The sequence below is a fragment of the Monodon monoceros genome, unplaced genomic scaffold (genome assembly GCF_005190385.1).
Source record: "Monodon monoceros isolate NGI ecotype Baffin Bay Population unplaced genomic scaffold, NGI_Narwhal_1 Super_Scaffold_22, whole genome shotgun sequence".
NCBI classification, from domain to species: domain Eukaryota; kingdom Metazoa; phylum Chordata; class Mammalia; order Artiodactyla; family Monodontidae; genus Monodon; species Monodon monoceros.
The window spans coordinates 108,136,096-108,149,625 of record NW_021703779.1 but is presented as its reverse complement, the minus strand read 5'-3'; the positions used below and the strand labels follow the sequence as shown (position 1 = coordinate 108,149,625).

The following is a 13,530-nucleotide window of genomic DNA, read 5'->3' as shown; positions in this document are numbered from 1 at the left end:
TGGCTTTTTTCACTCAGCGTCATTCCATTGAGGTTCATCGAGGTTGTAGCATATACCAATATTTCTTTCCTTTTTATTGCTGAGTAGTATTTCAAAGTATGGATGTACCACAGTTTGTTTACCCATTTACCCACTGAATGATATTTATCCACTTCTCATATTTTTGGTGGAATATACTCTGTATGAATATTGTTCTGAAGAATACCAACTTAGAAATTCTGTGTCACAAAAATGATACAGTTAAAGAATTACCACTTTTTAAAGATTGTGCCGGGGTTGAAGAAATTAAAAGTCTTGTATTAATTGGTTTAGGAATTCCAGAGACGCTGTAATACTCTGATTTCATTGATTGAGAAAGAAAATATGGAAATTGAGGAAAGAGAGAGAGCAGAAAAGAAGAAACGGGCAACTAAAACTCCAATGGTAAAATTTTCAGCATTTTCCTAACTTTTAGGTAGATCCCATTTTTTTTACATAATTAAAATGCCTATATTATGTTTAATGCCATAGTGATACCTATTATAAAAACTGGTTTTATGAAATGCTGATTTGTTTTTTGACAGAAGAAGAATTACACTACAATCACATGCTGCCTACTTGTTTGTAGAACATATGGTTAGGAACTCCCGTAACAGGGAGTAGCAGGGCTCAGTATTTTAAAAAATTCCTCATGACTTTTAAGCAGAAGTATAATGCAAGTAAAATCCTTTGAATTGAGACCAGAGTTGTCATGGGGAGTAGGAGAGGGGTGGTGTGGAGTGGGACTGAGTTTGAAACTGGGAGTTCTGATTTGATCAAATAAGTTTTCTGATCTTTGTGGAACTGTGAGTGCAAATAAGAACTTTGAGGAGACAGCAAAGCTTTACTTGGTTTACTTGGTAATAAGTTAACTGTTGAATAATAAGATGACTTAATTTTAATTCAGTCAGGTTGCCTTGTATAGTTACAATTTCAAATACTCTTTAATAGATCATATTATTTGAGTGTGGTTAAGTAAACTACCATATTTCATCAAGTCTAAGATGCCTTCCATTGTAAGACACAGCATTATTTTATGTGCCACTAAGAAGAACTGCTGCCAAGTAACTATGATTTGTCATCAATTATAGGATGCATCCCGATTTCAGAGATGCTAAAGTGGGAAACAAATGTGCATCATAGAATATATGAAATATGGTATGTTAACATCTGTCATAAGATTTAAAAAATAATACACTCATAAATAACATTTTTCCCGGAAAACTTTAAGTATTAAGTAGTTCTTTAAGATAAGCATACATTTATAGTGCCATGTGTAAGTAGAAACTTGATGACTATTTTTGATGGGTATTTTATGTCTTTTCTTAAAAAGAAACATGTTTGGAGGTTATTTTACATTGGGTTACATAGTTTGTTGGGCTATATAGAACATTAAATGTGAGTATAACATTTAAGTGAATATTCATGTTAAAATTTTTTTTTAATGCATTTACATCCTAGATTTAACATTGTTGGGCCATTTAAAAATGTGCATATTGGAGCAGAACATTAAATCTGTTTCCATTTTAGTCACAGAAAAGAAAAGCAGAGTCAGCTACTGAGAGCTCTGGAAAGAAGGATGTCAAGAAGGTGAAATCCTAAAGCCTAGAAATAAAGTTTTAAATGGGAAACTGCTATTTTCTTGTTCCCATCTTCAAATGCTAATGCCAGTTCCAGTGTATTCATGGTACTCTAAGAAAAATCTCTTTGGTTTTGATTTCTTGCATATTTTATATATTTTACAATGCTTTCTACATGAAATGTGTAGCTTTATATTTTATGCATTCTAGTATTTTTGTGTACTGTATTTTGTGCATTTCATGTCTTCATCAAAATCCTCTCAGTCCTTGTTCTTTTGAAGCTTGTGCTGAGGTTTTAGCTTTTCTATGTTTTATATGCCGCTGCTTTGAAAGAGAACCTAGATTCTATAGCTGTATTATTGTTGTTTCATACTTTAAATTTATATGGCTGTGGAAAATTGAATTAAAATGATTTGAGGAGAAAGACTTTTTCACTTCTTTGTTGCTTTCTTTTCTATTGAGTATGGGCTTGTACGTGTTACTGCATACTGTAATTAGCATAATAATTGTTTCTTTGAGGTCATCTAAATATTTTTTTCCTAAAGGAATAAAGGGTGAGAACAGAAAAAATTTAAAAAACTAATATTTGATACTGTGCTTGCTGTCAGTATGCATTACATTTAAATTATTCTCTAAATATTCAAGTGGGAAAGTATAATAAAGAAACGTCTATAAGAAATTTAATTATTTCCTGTTTTTTGTGCAGTAGAAAATAGTTGTGTTTACCGAATTCAATTGCTCACAACTATGTATTTGGTTGAAAGTTAAAGCTTTGCTTGCTGACTTGTGCCTGATCTTTTGTCCCATAGAGCCAGTCCAGGGGAGTCTGGGTATAACACGTAGATTTGTTAACAACTAAGTTAAGAGTATGAAGTAAGTGCTATGCATGCAGAAGAAAGGGGGAGGTTCTTCCATAGGAATACAAGTACGGTCAGATAACAGGTAATCTCAGAGCGTCAGAGGCTTTGCACACCAAGAGCTACCTTTCCCACGCCACAGACCCCACGCTGGGAGGAGATCTGCTCCACACAGTCCCTCAAGGCTCCAGGCTGACTGAGGCTCTGCTGTTTTACAGCTGTACCATCTGGAACATGTGGCCTATTCAGCTGCCACTGTAGGAGAAAAAGAGGCTGGAGAATCGCATATAGGCTCTTTATTGCCTCAGCCCAGAAGTGACAAATGTCACATCCATTTATATTTCATTGTCCAAAACTAGTCACATGGTCCTGTGTATGTGCAAGAGGACTGGCAAATGTAGGGAAACAAATGGAATGTTTTTACGTTACTGCCCCTGCCACAGGGGCTGTCACACGAAACCGTTAGTGTGTGATTAATCAGAGTCAAGGTCAGGTTATAAGGGAACAGGGAAAATGGATCAGAACCTAGTGTGAAACACATGGCAAATAAGCAAAGCTGGGAATGCAGGACAGTGGTGTTTATCAAAACAAAATTGGGGCCACTAAAGAGTTGCTCTCTCCCCCTCCCAAGATCTTTTGCATTTCCTATCGGACTCTATTTAGTGTACCACTGGCAAACCTTGGGTAGCCCTGAGTGCAAGTCAGCGTCATTCACATCCTCATTCTCATTGGGGTTCTGCAACATATGAATAGATCTTCTAGAATGACAACCCACTGTCCGCTGGACTCTTCCAAGTCTTTTTTCATTGTCCAGACTTCATATTTCTTACTGCCATGCTCCTGATAGGATTCTTCTTACTCTTTCCACTATTAGGACTTAGACTCTTGTACTCTGTTGGAGGTTGGTTGAAATTAGGGTGCTACTAAGAGATGAGTTTACAATGATATTAGGTCAAGGGACCCAGAGATATCCAAATCTGTCCTTGGCCTAACTGCCCTTTCTATAAGGTCCACAAAAAAGGCAAAGGTAAGCAAAGTAATACTTCACTAGCTGGTGCTTTGGCTCCAAACTTCAATCCAGAACTATTAAGCCCAAAATGAAATCTTGGAATTTTCCACTCCAATGAGATTAAAAGTTCCAGTCATCTGAGATGGAGAAAATTATACCTTAGAGGGTCTTATTAATACCCCCAAGTTCTGTGCACTGAAAAATAGCCCAGTGAGGGTACTGGACTCCAGTCAATCAGTTCAGCATTTCTTGGGGAGAGATGAAGATGGAGAGTGGGAGCAGGTACAATTAGGGTCTTTGAACTTCTTTCACGGAAGCTTAACAATCTCTACTTCTTGTTCTTTCTCTGTTAACCCAAAGGGGTTAATGGCTAAGCTGTATGTGACCATCTACTTTAAGAGAGAAAATCTGCAGGTAAGTTCTGTCAGTCTTTTCATGGGGCCATTTCCCTGGCTATATCATGGCTCTTTCTTGGACCAAAGAGATGTGAAATCTAGGTCTCCTAGATTATGTACAGCGTCATTGTTGAACATAGCCTACCAAGGAGGTCCATACAGTGAACACCTGATGGTAGCACAGTCCAAACAATACAATGTTGGGGATGCAGAATGCCCCAAGTCTCTATTTGAAACCCCTCTTATTGTCAGTTTTCCACAGAGAAATTAAAGTGTCACAGAAGATTTAAAACTCCCAACAAATAAATCCCACTTCACACAAGAGGCCGAGACTGATAGGATAGTAACACTAGACCTGGCTGCCGTGTTGGATTGAGGGAGCAGGATAGTCAGTTTACTGAGTCAGCTGCTCAGAGACCAGAAGCAGCAGAAGAGAGCGCTGTATCTATGAATACAATTTGACAAATGCACAGTGATGCAGCCCACCAGTGAAAGCGGTCTACAGATTGTACTGGAATCTGACCCAACCTGCTTCTTTGTTTGGAGAATGTGAAGGCGGGAAGTGAGTAGAAGTACAGGGACTCTGAGTGGTTTCCTTTACTCAGGGCCTCTCTGTAGAAGACAAGAGGTGAATAGGTTTCCCAGTAACCCTCAGGCTCCCACAGAGGCCCTAGTAAAGCATCTGTTTTGATCCATTGGATACTCGGGCCCTAATTTCCTTAGAATCAAAAGAAGGCAGAGACCTCAGAAATCTCTCATTTTCATCATAGCTGCTTGTCTCTCGGTCTTTATCACACAGTTCCTTCTGGCTCCCTGGCCTACCAGTGCTTATGCTGTCTGGAAAACCCGGATTCTTATCAGATTACACATTCTCCCATGAAATATGCCCCCAAATTTGGTCCATTATATGAGACCTCCTAGTTAAGAGAAGTCGTTGGACTAGAATCTTTGCAGCTATCTTAGTTGCTGGGTGTTTGGTTTGAAAAGCCTCTACCTAACTCGCGAAACTATCTACTGTCACCAAAATGAAATGCTGTTTTTCCCAGTTATTGGCAAAGGTCCCCAGTGTGGTCTATTGTTTCTCCTCTATGGTGCAGTAGCCAATGCAGCTAGCACAGATTCCCGGGCCAGTTTCAATGATGATGCTGCTGTGCGCATGCTTTCTCTCCAGGTGTTTTTTTGAAATCCTCCAGTTGCCATCAAATTTCAAACTCCTATCAGTATTCTACCCCGTGTCTCCTTCATTTAGTCTGCCTAAGCTACCCTCCCCAATAGACAAGGGGTGAGATTTTCCTGTGGTTCAGGTACACATAGTTGTTCCCTATCCCTCCACCGTATTATTTCTGTGTGCTCCAGCTGATTTCTAACTGCCAGTATCTTTTTATCTGAGGGCTTTATCAGAGGCCTTGAAGGCTTTTCTACACTTTGCACAGCAGGCTGGAAGAGGGTTAACACCTCAGAGTGGCTGTCGACCAAAAGCTGATTGGAGTTGGTGTGTAAGTGCAACAGCTCTCGCGCCCCTTAAGCAAGGTCACTCTAAGGTATGTCATCTGTATGGTTCCCCAGAGTTTACTCGTGGGATGAAGCTTTAGTCTCCCGCAGTAGTGGCTGTGTTGATAACATGCTCCTTATTGACTGTTTTCATTTCCCTGTCTCACTTCCTCACTCCTGTCTTGAGTGTTTTCTGGGGCCAACTCCTAAATAAACTACTCGCATTAGAATCTTTGTCTCAGGGTCTGCTTCTGAGGAAACCCAAATTAATACACTCGCCTTGCATGCATAGCTCTTCTTAGCCCTTAGTTATTTCATAAAAAGGTGTGGTGTGTTTAAGGAGAATAATGACTGTATAGTATATCATTGATCTGTTCTTAGAAGATCTACCCCTGTGTGGACAGTGTGTGATGTGACTGGCCCAGGATATTTTGCACTGGTACAAAGTACTGGGTTCTCATTTCTCTCCATTAACAAGCCAGACTTTCTTGTAAGAATCACTGATAGCTACGGCACTGGGAATTATTATCAGGCAGAAGTTAAAGGTTCCCAAGTTTTGGTATGGCCAAAGCTAGTACCCGGGCTATTGTCTCTTTAAGTGTTCTCCATGCTGGTTGGTGCCCCTTTGCTGTAGCACTGGTTCGTTTAGGTAAGTGGACCACGTGTTGGCCTTTCTCATTGTACTGTGCCATGTAACCATTACAGAAGCCTGGTGATAGCAGGCTTTTCTTTTTCATCTGTTGGTCTAGTGACCTGATTATTTGTCCCTTTCCTGATACATTGCTTTCCCACTGGGGAAACTCTCATCTAGGCCACTGTAGTCAGATTCAAGCTATATCTTTCCCTTGACTTTCAACCTTGCCTTCCATATTGCCCCCAAGGTATGCTTGGCTAATCTCTGATCTTCCTTCTGTGACATGATACTAGATTTGTCTATATGTAGGACTATCAAATTATGTGGCCTATTTTTTAGGGTCTCCATATATCTATGGGAGGTTGATGGTGAGTACTATTTATGTCCAACTGTCTACCTCTCATCATGAATACAGTTTTGAGCTAACATATCTCCTTCAGTGGTAGACACTAAAGCCTATTTGCTATATCCAAGACAGAAAAGATCTTTGAATAAGGCCCCATCTTTGCTAGAGTATTTGGTATGTGACCATCCTCTCAATTGGGATTGATACCTTATTTACCTCTGTTCTAGAATCAACTGTAAGTCTCCAAATGCCGCTTAGTTTTTGTACTGGCCATATGAGAGCATTGCCAACATATGGTAATTTACCCCTTTTCTACTAAGGTTGGCATGGTATTCCATCTGCTGTTTCCCGGCCGCCCTTACATCCGTGATAGCCGATTACATTTAGGTCTGGTTATGTCTTTGTACGCCCTTTTCTCCTTTCGTATGTGTCCATCATGGTTTCTGAGACCTCAGTGTTTCTTCTTTTCCTTAATTTCCTAATTCTTTCCTAGTTTGCCTTCCGTCACTCCTAGAGCTCAAATTATCTCCTGGACAAGAGTTTTTAGTTCATTTAAAATATCCTGTAATCATGTTACCTGGTAAAGGCCTTCCACTGTGTCTGGGCCAATCCAATTCTCACAGCCAGGGCATTCTAGGTGTAGGCATTATTTAAAGTCTTATTGACTTTTGGACTTGTTTTTTCTTTCCTGAAATTTTCCTCTCCAACTCAGTCCACGAGGCTACCTTCCCCAGGCAGTAAAGGCCTCAATCTTTGTTACTGGTGAGCTCTACCTCCCTGCAGTGACTGCATCCCACTGTGGAAGTCTCTGAAATCCACAACCACGATTGGAGCTTGGCCAATGCTCACTGAAGATACGTGATCATAACAGCCATTGCAAGGCATGTGTTGTCTCCTGATTAAACCTTGCAAATCACTAACAGTTATTTTTTGTTACTCTGTCCCTTTATCTTCTTTCTACAAATTCGTAGATTAGGATTTAGATGATGCCCAAATCAGAGTCAGCGTGAGAACATATGGTGGAGAAGGGACTCAGAAAACTTCAGAGAAGACACGCGATACCCCAGAATTTTATCTCATCATCATTTTGTCTTTATCCCTGGGTGCATGTTAAAACAAGATTAAGAGGAACAGAATCTGGACCTGCCATCTAGTTGCCCATATGACTGTTTGGATCTAACCATCCAATAGGCCAAAAATGTCACACTGCTTCTTTTAGGGAGACCTAGGTCGTGTTGCAGACCTTGCTGCTTCTGCACTTTGAAGTCAGGAACAAGGCTAGCTCCTAAAATGATGATTTGCACCAATACCAACACCCGCCTGTTACTCGTGGGAGATTATAGTCTGTGCTTGCAGAATAGTGCTTCAAGTCTGGAAACTGAACCTCAATCTCTTTTGTGGGACTTTGCTCTCTAAATGTCCGTTTCTGGGACATAGTTCTGTTCTGTCTACTGAGACCATGTCCGTGTTAGGAGTGGAGATAAGGTCCAGGTAATACTAAGGGATGGAATTATGGTGGTATTAGGCCAGGGAACTCAGGAATACTTAAATTGTGCCTTGGCCCTACCACTCTTGGTGTTCCACAAGGGATGCATATGCATGAAAGAGTGTCAAAAGAATGCAAACTAACATTTTATTAACTTGCACATTGGCTCCAAACCCTAGTTCAGGACTCTACTGAGCTGGGCTTGATCACAAGGCAGCTTAGGGTAGAGGCAGCCTGGAACTCAGAACCAAAGCAGGATGAATAGCGTAGCATTTCCCTTAGGCCAAAATCAAATCTCAGAATTTGCCACTACTATGAGAAAAGAACTCACAGCTACCAACTCCAGAGGGAATGAATCCAGAAAGAGGCATTCCATCCATATGGGGTTGTTTATATTCTCAAGGCTCCACCCACAAGAAACTGTGATTCAACAAGTGTTCGGGAATCTTACTTATCACTTCGGCATTCCTCCACGACTCCTGTCAGAGATAGGAAGAGGACCAGAGAGGAGCTCTGAACCCCTTCCCCTGGAGGCCAATATGGACACTATGCTACACTGTCTAGATGCTCAGCTTCTGTAGCCAGGTCAGTTCCTATGGCCTGTGGTTGATTCCATGTTGGTATATGGCTGGAACACTGATGAGCGTAAAAGGTATCACAAGAAGTACCATTATAATAAGAATGCAAACTTGATAACTTCTCATGAGAATTGTATCACCTATGTGGGGTTTCTTATTTACCGTATTTTGTGATTATTGGTGAGACAGTTTGTCAGTGAACATGAGTCCTTGAGAACAGTGGTTAATTGTATGACAGTGTCACAGTATGTTGAGTCTTCTGGGAGGTGGCAACTGTTGCTGGTCATGATAGTAGGAGAAAAAGTGATTCTTTCATATGCTGTATTATAAATGCACATCTGCTAAAATTTGAATATGGATGGACTGTGTCTTTAAAAGATTCACTTTTATTTTATAGTTAAGAAAAGCAATATAAACCATGTGTGAATAATTTACATGCCATAATTTTCTTCACGTGGAGATCTTCCACAATGCTAGGTGCTGGAGCATGGCAAGATGCACTGCCCAAGCCTCATGGAACTGTTAACTAGTGGTTGTATCTCCCAGGGTGCAGGGCTTTGGACTTAATAAGGAGAATATTCAGAACTGTCAGCTTCAGGCTTTGATGATAACTGAGCTTGGTTTGGCTTTATTTTAGTTAGGCTCTGCATCAACTTAGTGGCTTAAGACAACCATTTATTTTACTCACAATTCTGTAGGTTGGGCTCAGGTGGGTGGTTCTTTTGGTCTTGACCGGGCTCACTCACATGTCTACTACGGTCAGTTAGGTGACCCCGGTTGTGGGGAGTCACTCGTTGTTGGCTTGGGCAATGGGGGTAACTTCACCACATGTCTCTTTATCATCCAGCAGGTCAGCTGGGGCTTGTTCACACAGCAGCTTGGCAGGGATCCAAAAGAAAGAGCAAGATCTTGCAAGGCCTTCTTGAGGCCCAGGCTTGGATTTCATTCTAGATTCTACTGGTCAAAGCGAATCACAAGGCCAGACCAGATTTAAGGGATAGGGAAATTGACTCCATTTTTCGAGGGAAGATGCTGCAGAGTTACATTGCAAAAGGTCTGGATACAAGATGGGGGTGGAGGGGAATCTACCACGAGCTTCTGCTGTTGAGGTGCCCTGTTTTATAGTTAGTGTGCAAATAACAGTCCTCTAGTAGTACCCCAAATTATAACGTTGAGTCCCCTTGTACACAGCTCAATGGAAAGTCCAGAGTCAGTCACTTAGAACCTTCCTTCCTGATGTGTCCGTGAAGGGCACAAAGATATTTGGTACCTGCCTTTTTGACTCTACCATTTGAACTAGTAGTGTTTTTGAGCCAACAATTTGGATCCCCCATCTATTTAGCTACAAGAACATTTGGATGCCCTGTTTCTGAGTACAAGCATGTATATCACAATTATGCTAAAAGAGACAGAGACTGCCAATTGCCTCCCAATATACATCTTTTACTTCTTGCTTCGTAATAAGAATATCTATTTTCAGATGTTCACATTGCCACTTGGCTAAAAGACTGTATTACCCAGTTCCCTTTGTGGCTAGGTATGGCTGCATACTAAATTTCGACCAATGAGATGTAAACAGAAGTGACATTGCAACTTCTGGACAGTGTCCTTAAAAGGAGAGGTCTTCTTCTTCCTTTCCTCTTTCCTGCTAGTTGGAATGTGGCTATTATGGCTGGAGTTTGAGCAACCATCTTGAGTTATGTGGACGCACGTCAAGGATGGTGTAGCAGCTGGATAGAAGGAGCCTGGGTCCCTGATGACCATGGTACTGCCTGACCAGCCCTTGGGTGCTCCCACTTCCAGACTTTATCTTGAGAGAGAAATAGTTTTCCATCAGTTTAAGCTACTGTTTTTGATTTTTGTTGTCATTGGTATATGGAGCTATATCCTAACTAATACCCCAACATTGGTGATTTTTCTTATTGAGCAATTTTTTACTGAAACAAATTCCCTTAAGCCAACTAAAGTCATTGATCGATTTTCTAAACTGTACAGATTTTTTCCATTTGTATTTTTATTCTACTGAGAGTATTTTCATTGGGATTCATTAGTTTCATTTTAAGTTTACAGTAAGGATTTGCTTTATAAATAAACTATTTTTCATAGTAAAACTTACTTTGCATTGTAAATTGTGAACATTATTTTTATCAAAGCCTGTTTCCTTCGGTCAAATTTTACATGTCTAAATTTTTTAAGAACGTGTGATTTTTCTGTAAAATTATAGTCAGTAAAAAATTTTATCTTGTGCAGTTTCACAACTTGCCATGTTTTTCTATGGTGGTTATTTCCACCAAGTCTAAATTTTCTCAGGTCAGTTTTCAGTTTCCAGTGTTACAGATGACATGTCTTTTTTTCAGTTTTTTGTTTCTAATAAATTTTACCCTGTGCTGTTTTAGACATTGACCATTTTATCTTGTGTTGATTAGATCTACCAGTTATATTTATTATGACTTGGAAATTGATATTAATTTCTTAGTGATTCCGTGAGGAAATTGTGAGCACCTCCCTTCAGGTGTTCCAGAAATTTCCCATTCTTCAGGGTGGATCTATGCTATTGCACATCCAATGCTTATGAGTATAATCTTTCCCCTTGTGATTTGTTCCTGGCAATTTCCCTTGGTGCAAATCCTCCTGAATCAAAGTTGCAATTACCATTACCATTACTTTAAATGGGAAAAAAAATGTTATGCATCCCTGAGCCCCGCAATTGACACCCCTTTTGTTAAAATATCACCAAATTTCCATTAAAAGACTCAGGTGGTTTAATAGTTAACATTACTTATCATAGTACAACCTAAACAGGCAGTTTCTCTTAATATAATTATGGCTAGTTACCTGTTCTTCTTAAACTTCTTGTAGATATTTGACACTCAACATTTAAAACTCTATTACCCCTCCAAAATCATAAATATGATACTGAAAGTTTATGTCTTTCCACCTTCCATGCAAAACGCACACATACACACAAACATACAATAAAGACAAAATAAATCACTTAAAAGAATGAATTATAGGGGCATGCCAATGCCCTTCAGCTAAAGCCCACTGGGAACACACCTGAGTTGATCAAGTTGGGTTTATTTCTTGTTACGGGGAGGGTGAGGACACACCTTGGGGAACCATGGGGTGTCTCAGTAAGAGGATAGTAGAAAGAGCCTATTATAGGATTTGGGCTTTAGTTAGGTAGAGGGAGGGTCTAAGAAAATGAGGGTTCATTCTAGGTTAATTCTGTCAGAAATCAGGGACAATTCTATGACTGGGTATCTCAATAAAATCTTTTTTATAGGGAGGGTCAGCTGGAGAGAGAATAAAGCTGTTAACTGGTGAAGAAATAGCAGTTCCTCATTTTAGCCAAGAGGGGGCGGTGTTTGGTAGTTGGTTTGGGACACAGTGACCTTGACTTTTGCTTAAAATTATGAAGTGTCCTTGTTTTGTCTCATATTCTGAGGATAACCTTGTTTGAAGTTAGTTTTATGCAGACTTATTAATGTGCAATAGAAGAATAACATGGCCTAGCTGTGAGCACCAGGCTACCAGCTTTCAGATTTCAGAGGCTGCCATTTTTTTTTCTTTCTTTCTCAGGCACCATGCTGGAGGTTATCATTGCTATAAACTGGTAAAGCAGGAGGATTCTATAACTGGGAAGATTAGCACATGGTGTCTTTCCTCTCCTGGGCTCAGCTGCTTTCAAGGCATCAAATCCCTAGTTACATTCCAAGAAATGTCTTATAAGTTGAAACAGAGGAATTAAAGGCCTAGTAAAATTAAATTCCTCTAACCTGAATGGTCCATACTCTGGGTGGAGGCAAGAGCAAAATTCAGAACAAAAATGTCCTGGGGGTCAAAATGGCAGGGTCAGAATAGAGGCCATAAGAGCAAATGTCCTGTGTTGTCTTGGAATGCCCTAAGGCCCCACATGTTTACCAAGGCCTAGGGCTGGTCCTGCTACTCCTCTCTTGGCACTGGGCCAGAATTCAGATAAACCCTTTTGAGGCTGGAAACCTCCACCTTTGCTACCCTAAGTTGTTTACTTCAGAACAGGCTTCCCATGTCACTTTTTTTTCCTTTCTTTTGGCCACACCGTGCAGGTATGCGGGATCTTAGTTCTCCGACTAGGGATGAAACCCTGGCCCCCTGAAGTGGAAGCACAAAGTCTGAACGGTGGGACCACCAGGGAAGTCCCTCCATGCCACTTTTGCTGCCACTGAAGTTGGCGAGGTTTGTGATTCCTTGATTGCCACTGAGGCCATTGCTGGTGCTGGACTGTGCATTGCCACGTGTGATGACTGAACTGATAAGTCTGGGGCAAAACACTCCCACTCCCATCACTTCCCAGGCCCCTGAGTGAGATCCTCACCCAGGCCACCACTGAGTTAAGGTGCTCTATCAAAAACTGGTTTGGGGAATTCCCTGGTGGTCCAGTGGTTAGGGTTCCGCTCTTCCACCACAGGGGGCACGGGTTCAATCCCTGGTCGGGGAACTAAGATCCCACATGCTGTGCGGCATGGCCAAAAAAAACAAAACAAAAAAATAAAACTGGTCTGAAATTCGAACACTTGAGCTCTTTAGAAACATTAACTAACTTTTCTTCAGGACACCCACCAGAAGAGCTGGGCTGAGATTGGTTGCTGGGTTTGCCACCGTGCAGACCCAGTCCTTCTGTTCCTCTTTGACTACATTGGGCAAGGTCTGGCCCACTAGTGCCATCTCTTTCTACTCTCATACTGATTTGATCTCAGAAGCTTTGTTGCTCTTTCTGCCACTGGGCCTTGACCAGCGTCACCTGTGTCCATCCCGACAAAGGTCATTAGCTTTACATATTCCTTTTAAATTCACTAATTTATTATTTATTCATTTGTGCATTCATTCATTCATTCTTCATTTAATTGGACTTCGGGTTAAACTCCTGGGAGAAGGGGTTGTGGCCATGACCCTGTCTCTGACAGAATGCCATTCAAGCTTTGCATCCATAGGCACTGTCTTTCTCTGTCTCTGTTGGTCTGTGTGTATTTCTCTCTGTTTCTTTCTTTCATTGTCTTTGTCTTTCTAATGGACTCTGGGTCTCCCTCATCCTGTTAATTGCCCTCACGTGCTCTTACACTCAAACTAATTTAAATAGCCCTCTCCTCAGGCATT

At 40.8% G+C, this 13,530-nt stretch overlaps 1 protein-coding gene across 7 annotated transcripts in view; it reads left to right on the top strand.

Annotated features, from left to right (window-relative positions):
• Positions 1 to 2,282, top strand: part of SMARCA1 (SWI/SNF related, matrix associated, actin dependent regulator of chromatin, subfamily a, member 1) — a 69,233-nt gene extending 66,951 nt beyond the window's left edge. For 2 of the 7 annotated variants that reach the window (XM_029241399.1, XM_029241398.1), the window contains 2 exons: positions 313 to 423; positions 1,549 to 2,282. In XM_029241399.1, the coding sequence (XP_029097232.1) occupies positions 313 to 423; positions 1,549 to 1,620 (183 nt within the window). In that variant the 3' untranslated portion in view covers positions 1,621 to 2,282. Of the gene's footprint in view, positions 1 to 312; positions 455 to 1,479 lie in introns of all 7 variants that reach the window. The other 5 variants (XM_029241400.1, XM_029241402.1, XM_029241404.1 and 2 more) reach the window with 5 other exon arrangements.
• Positions 2,283 to 13,530: the final 11,248 nt, after the last annotated feature.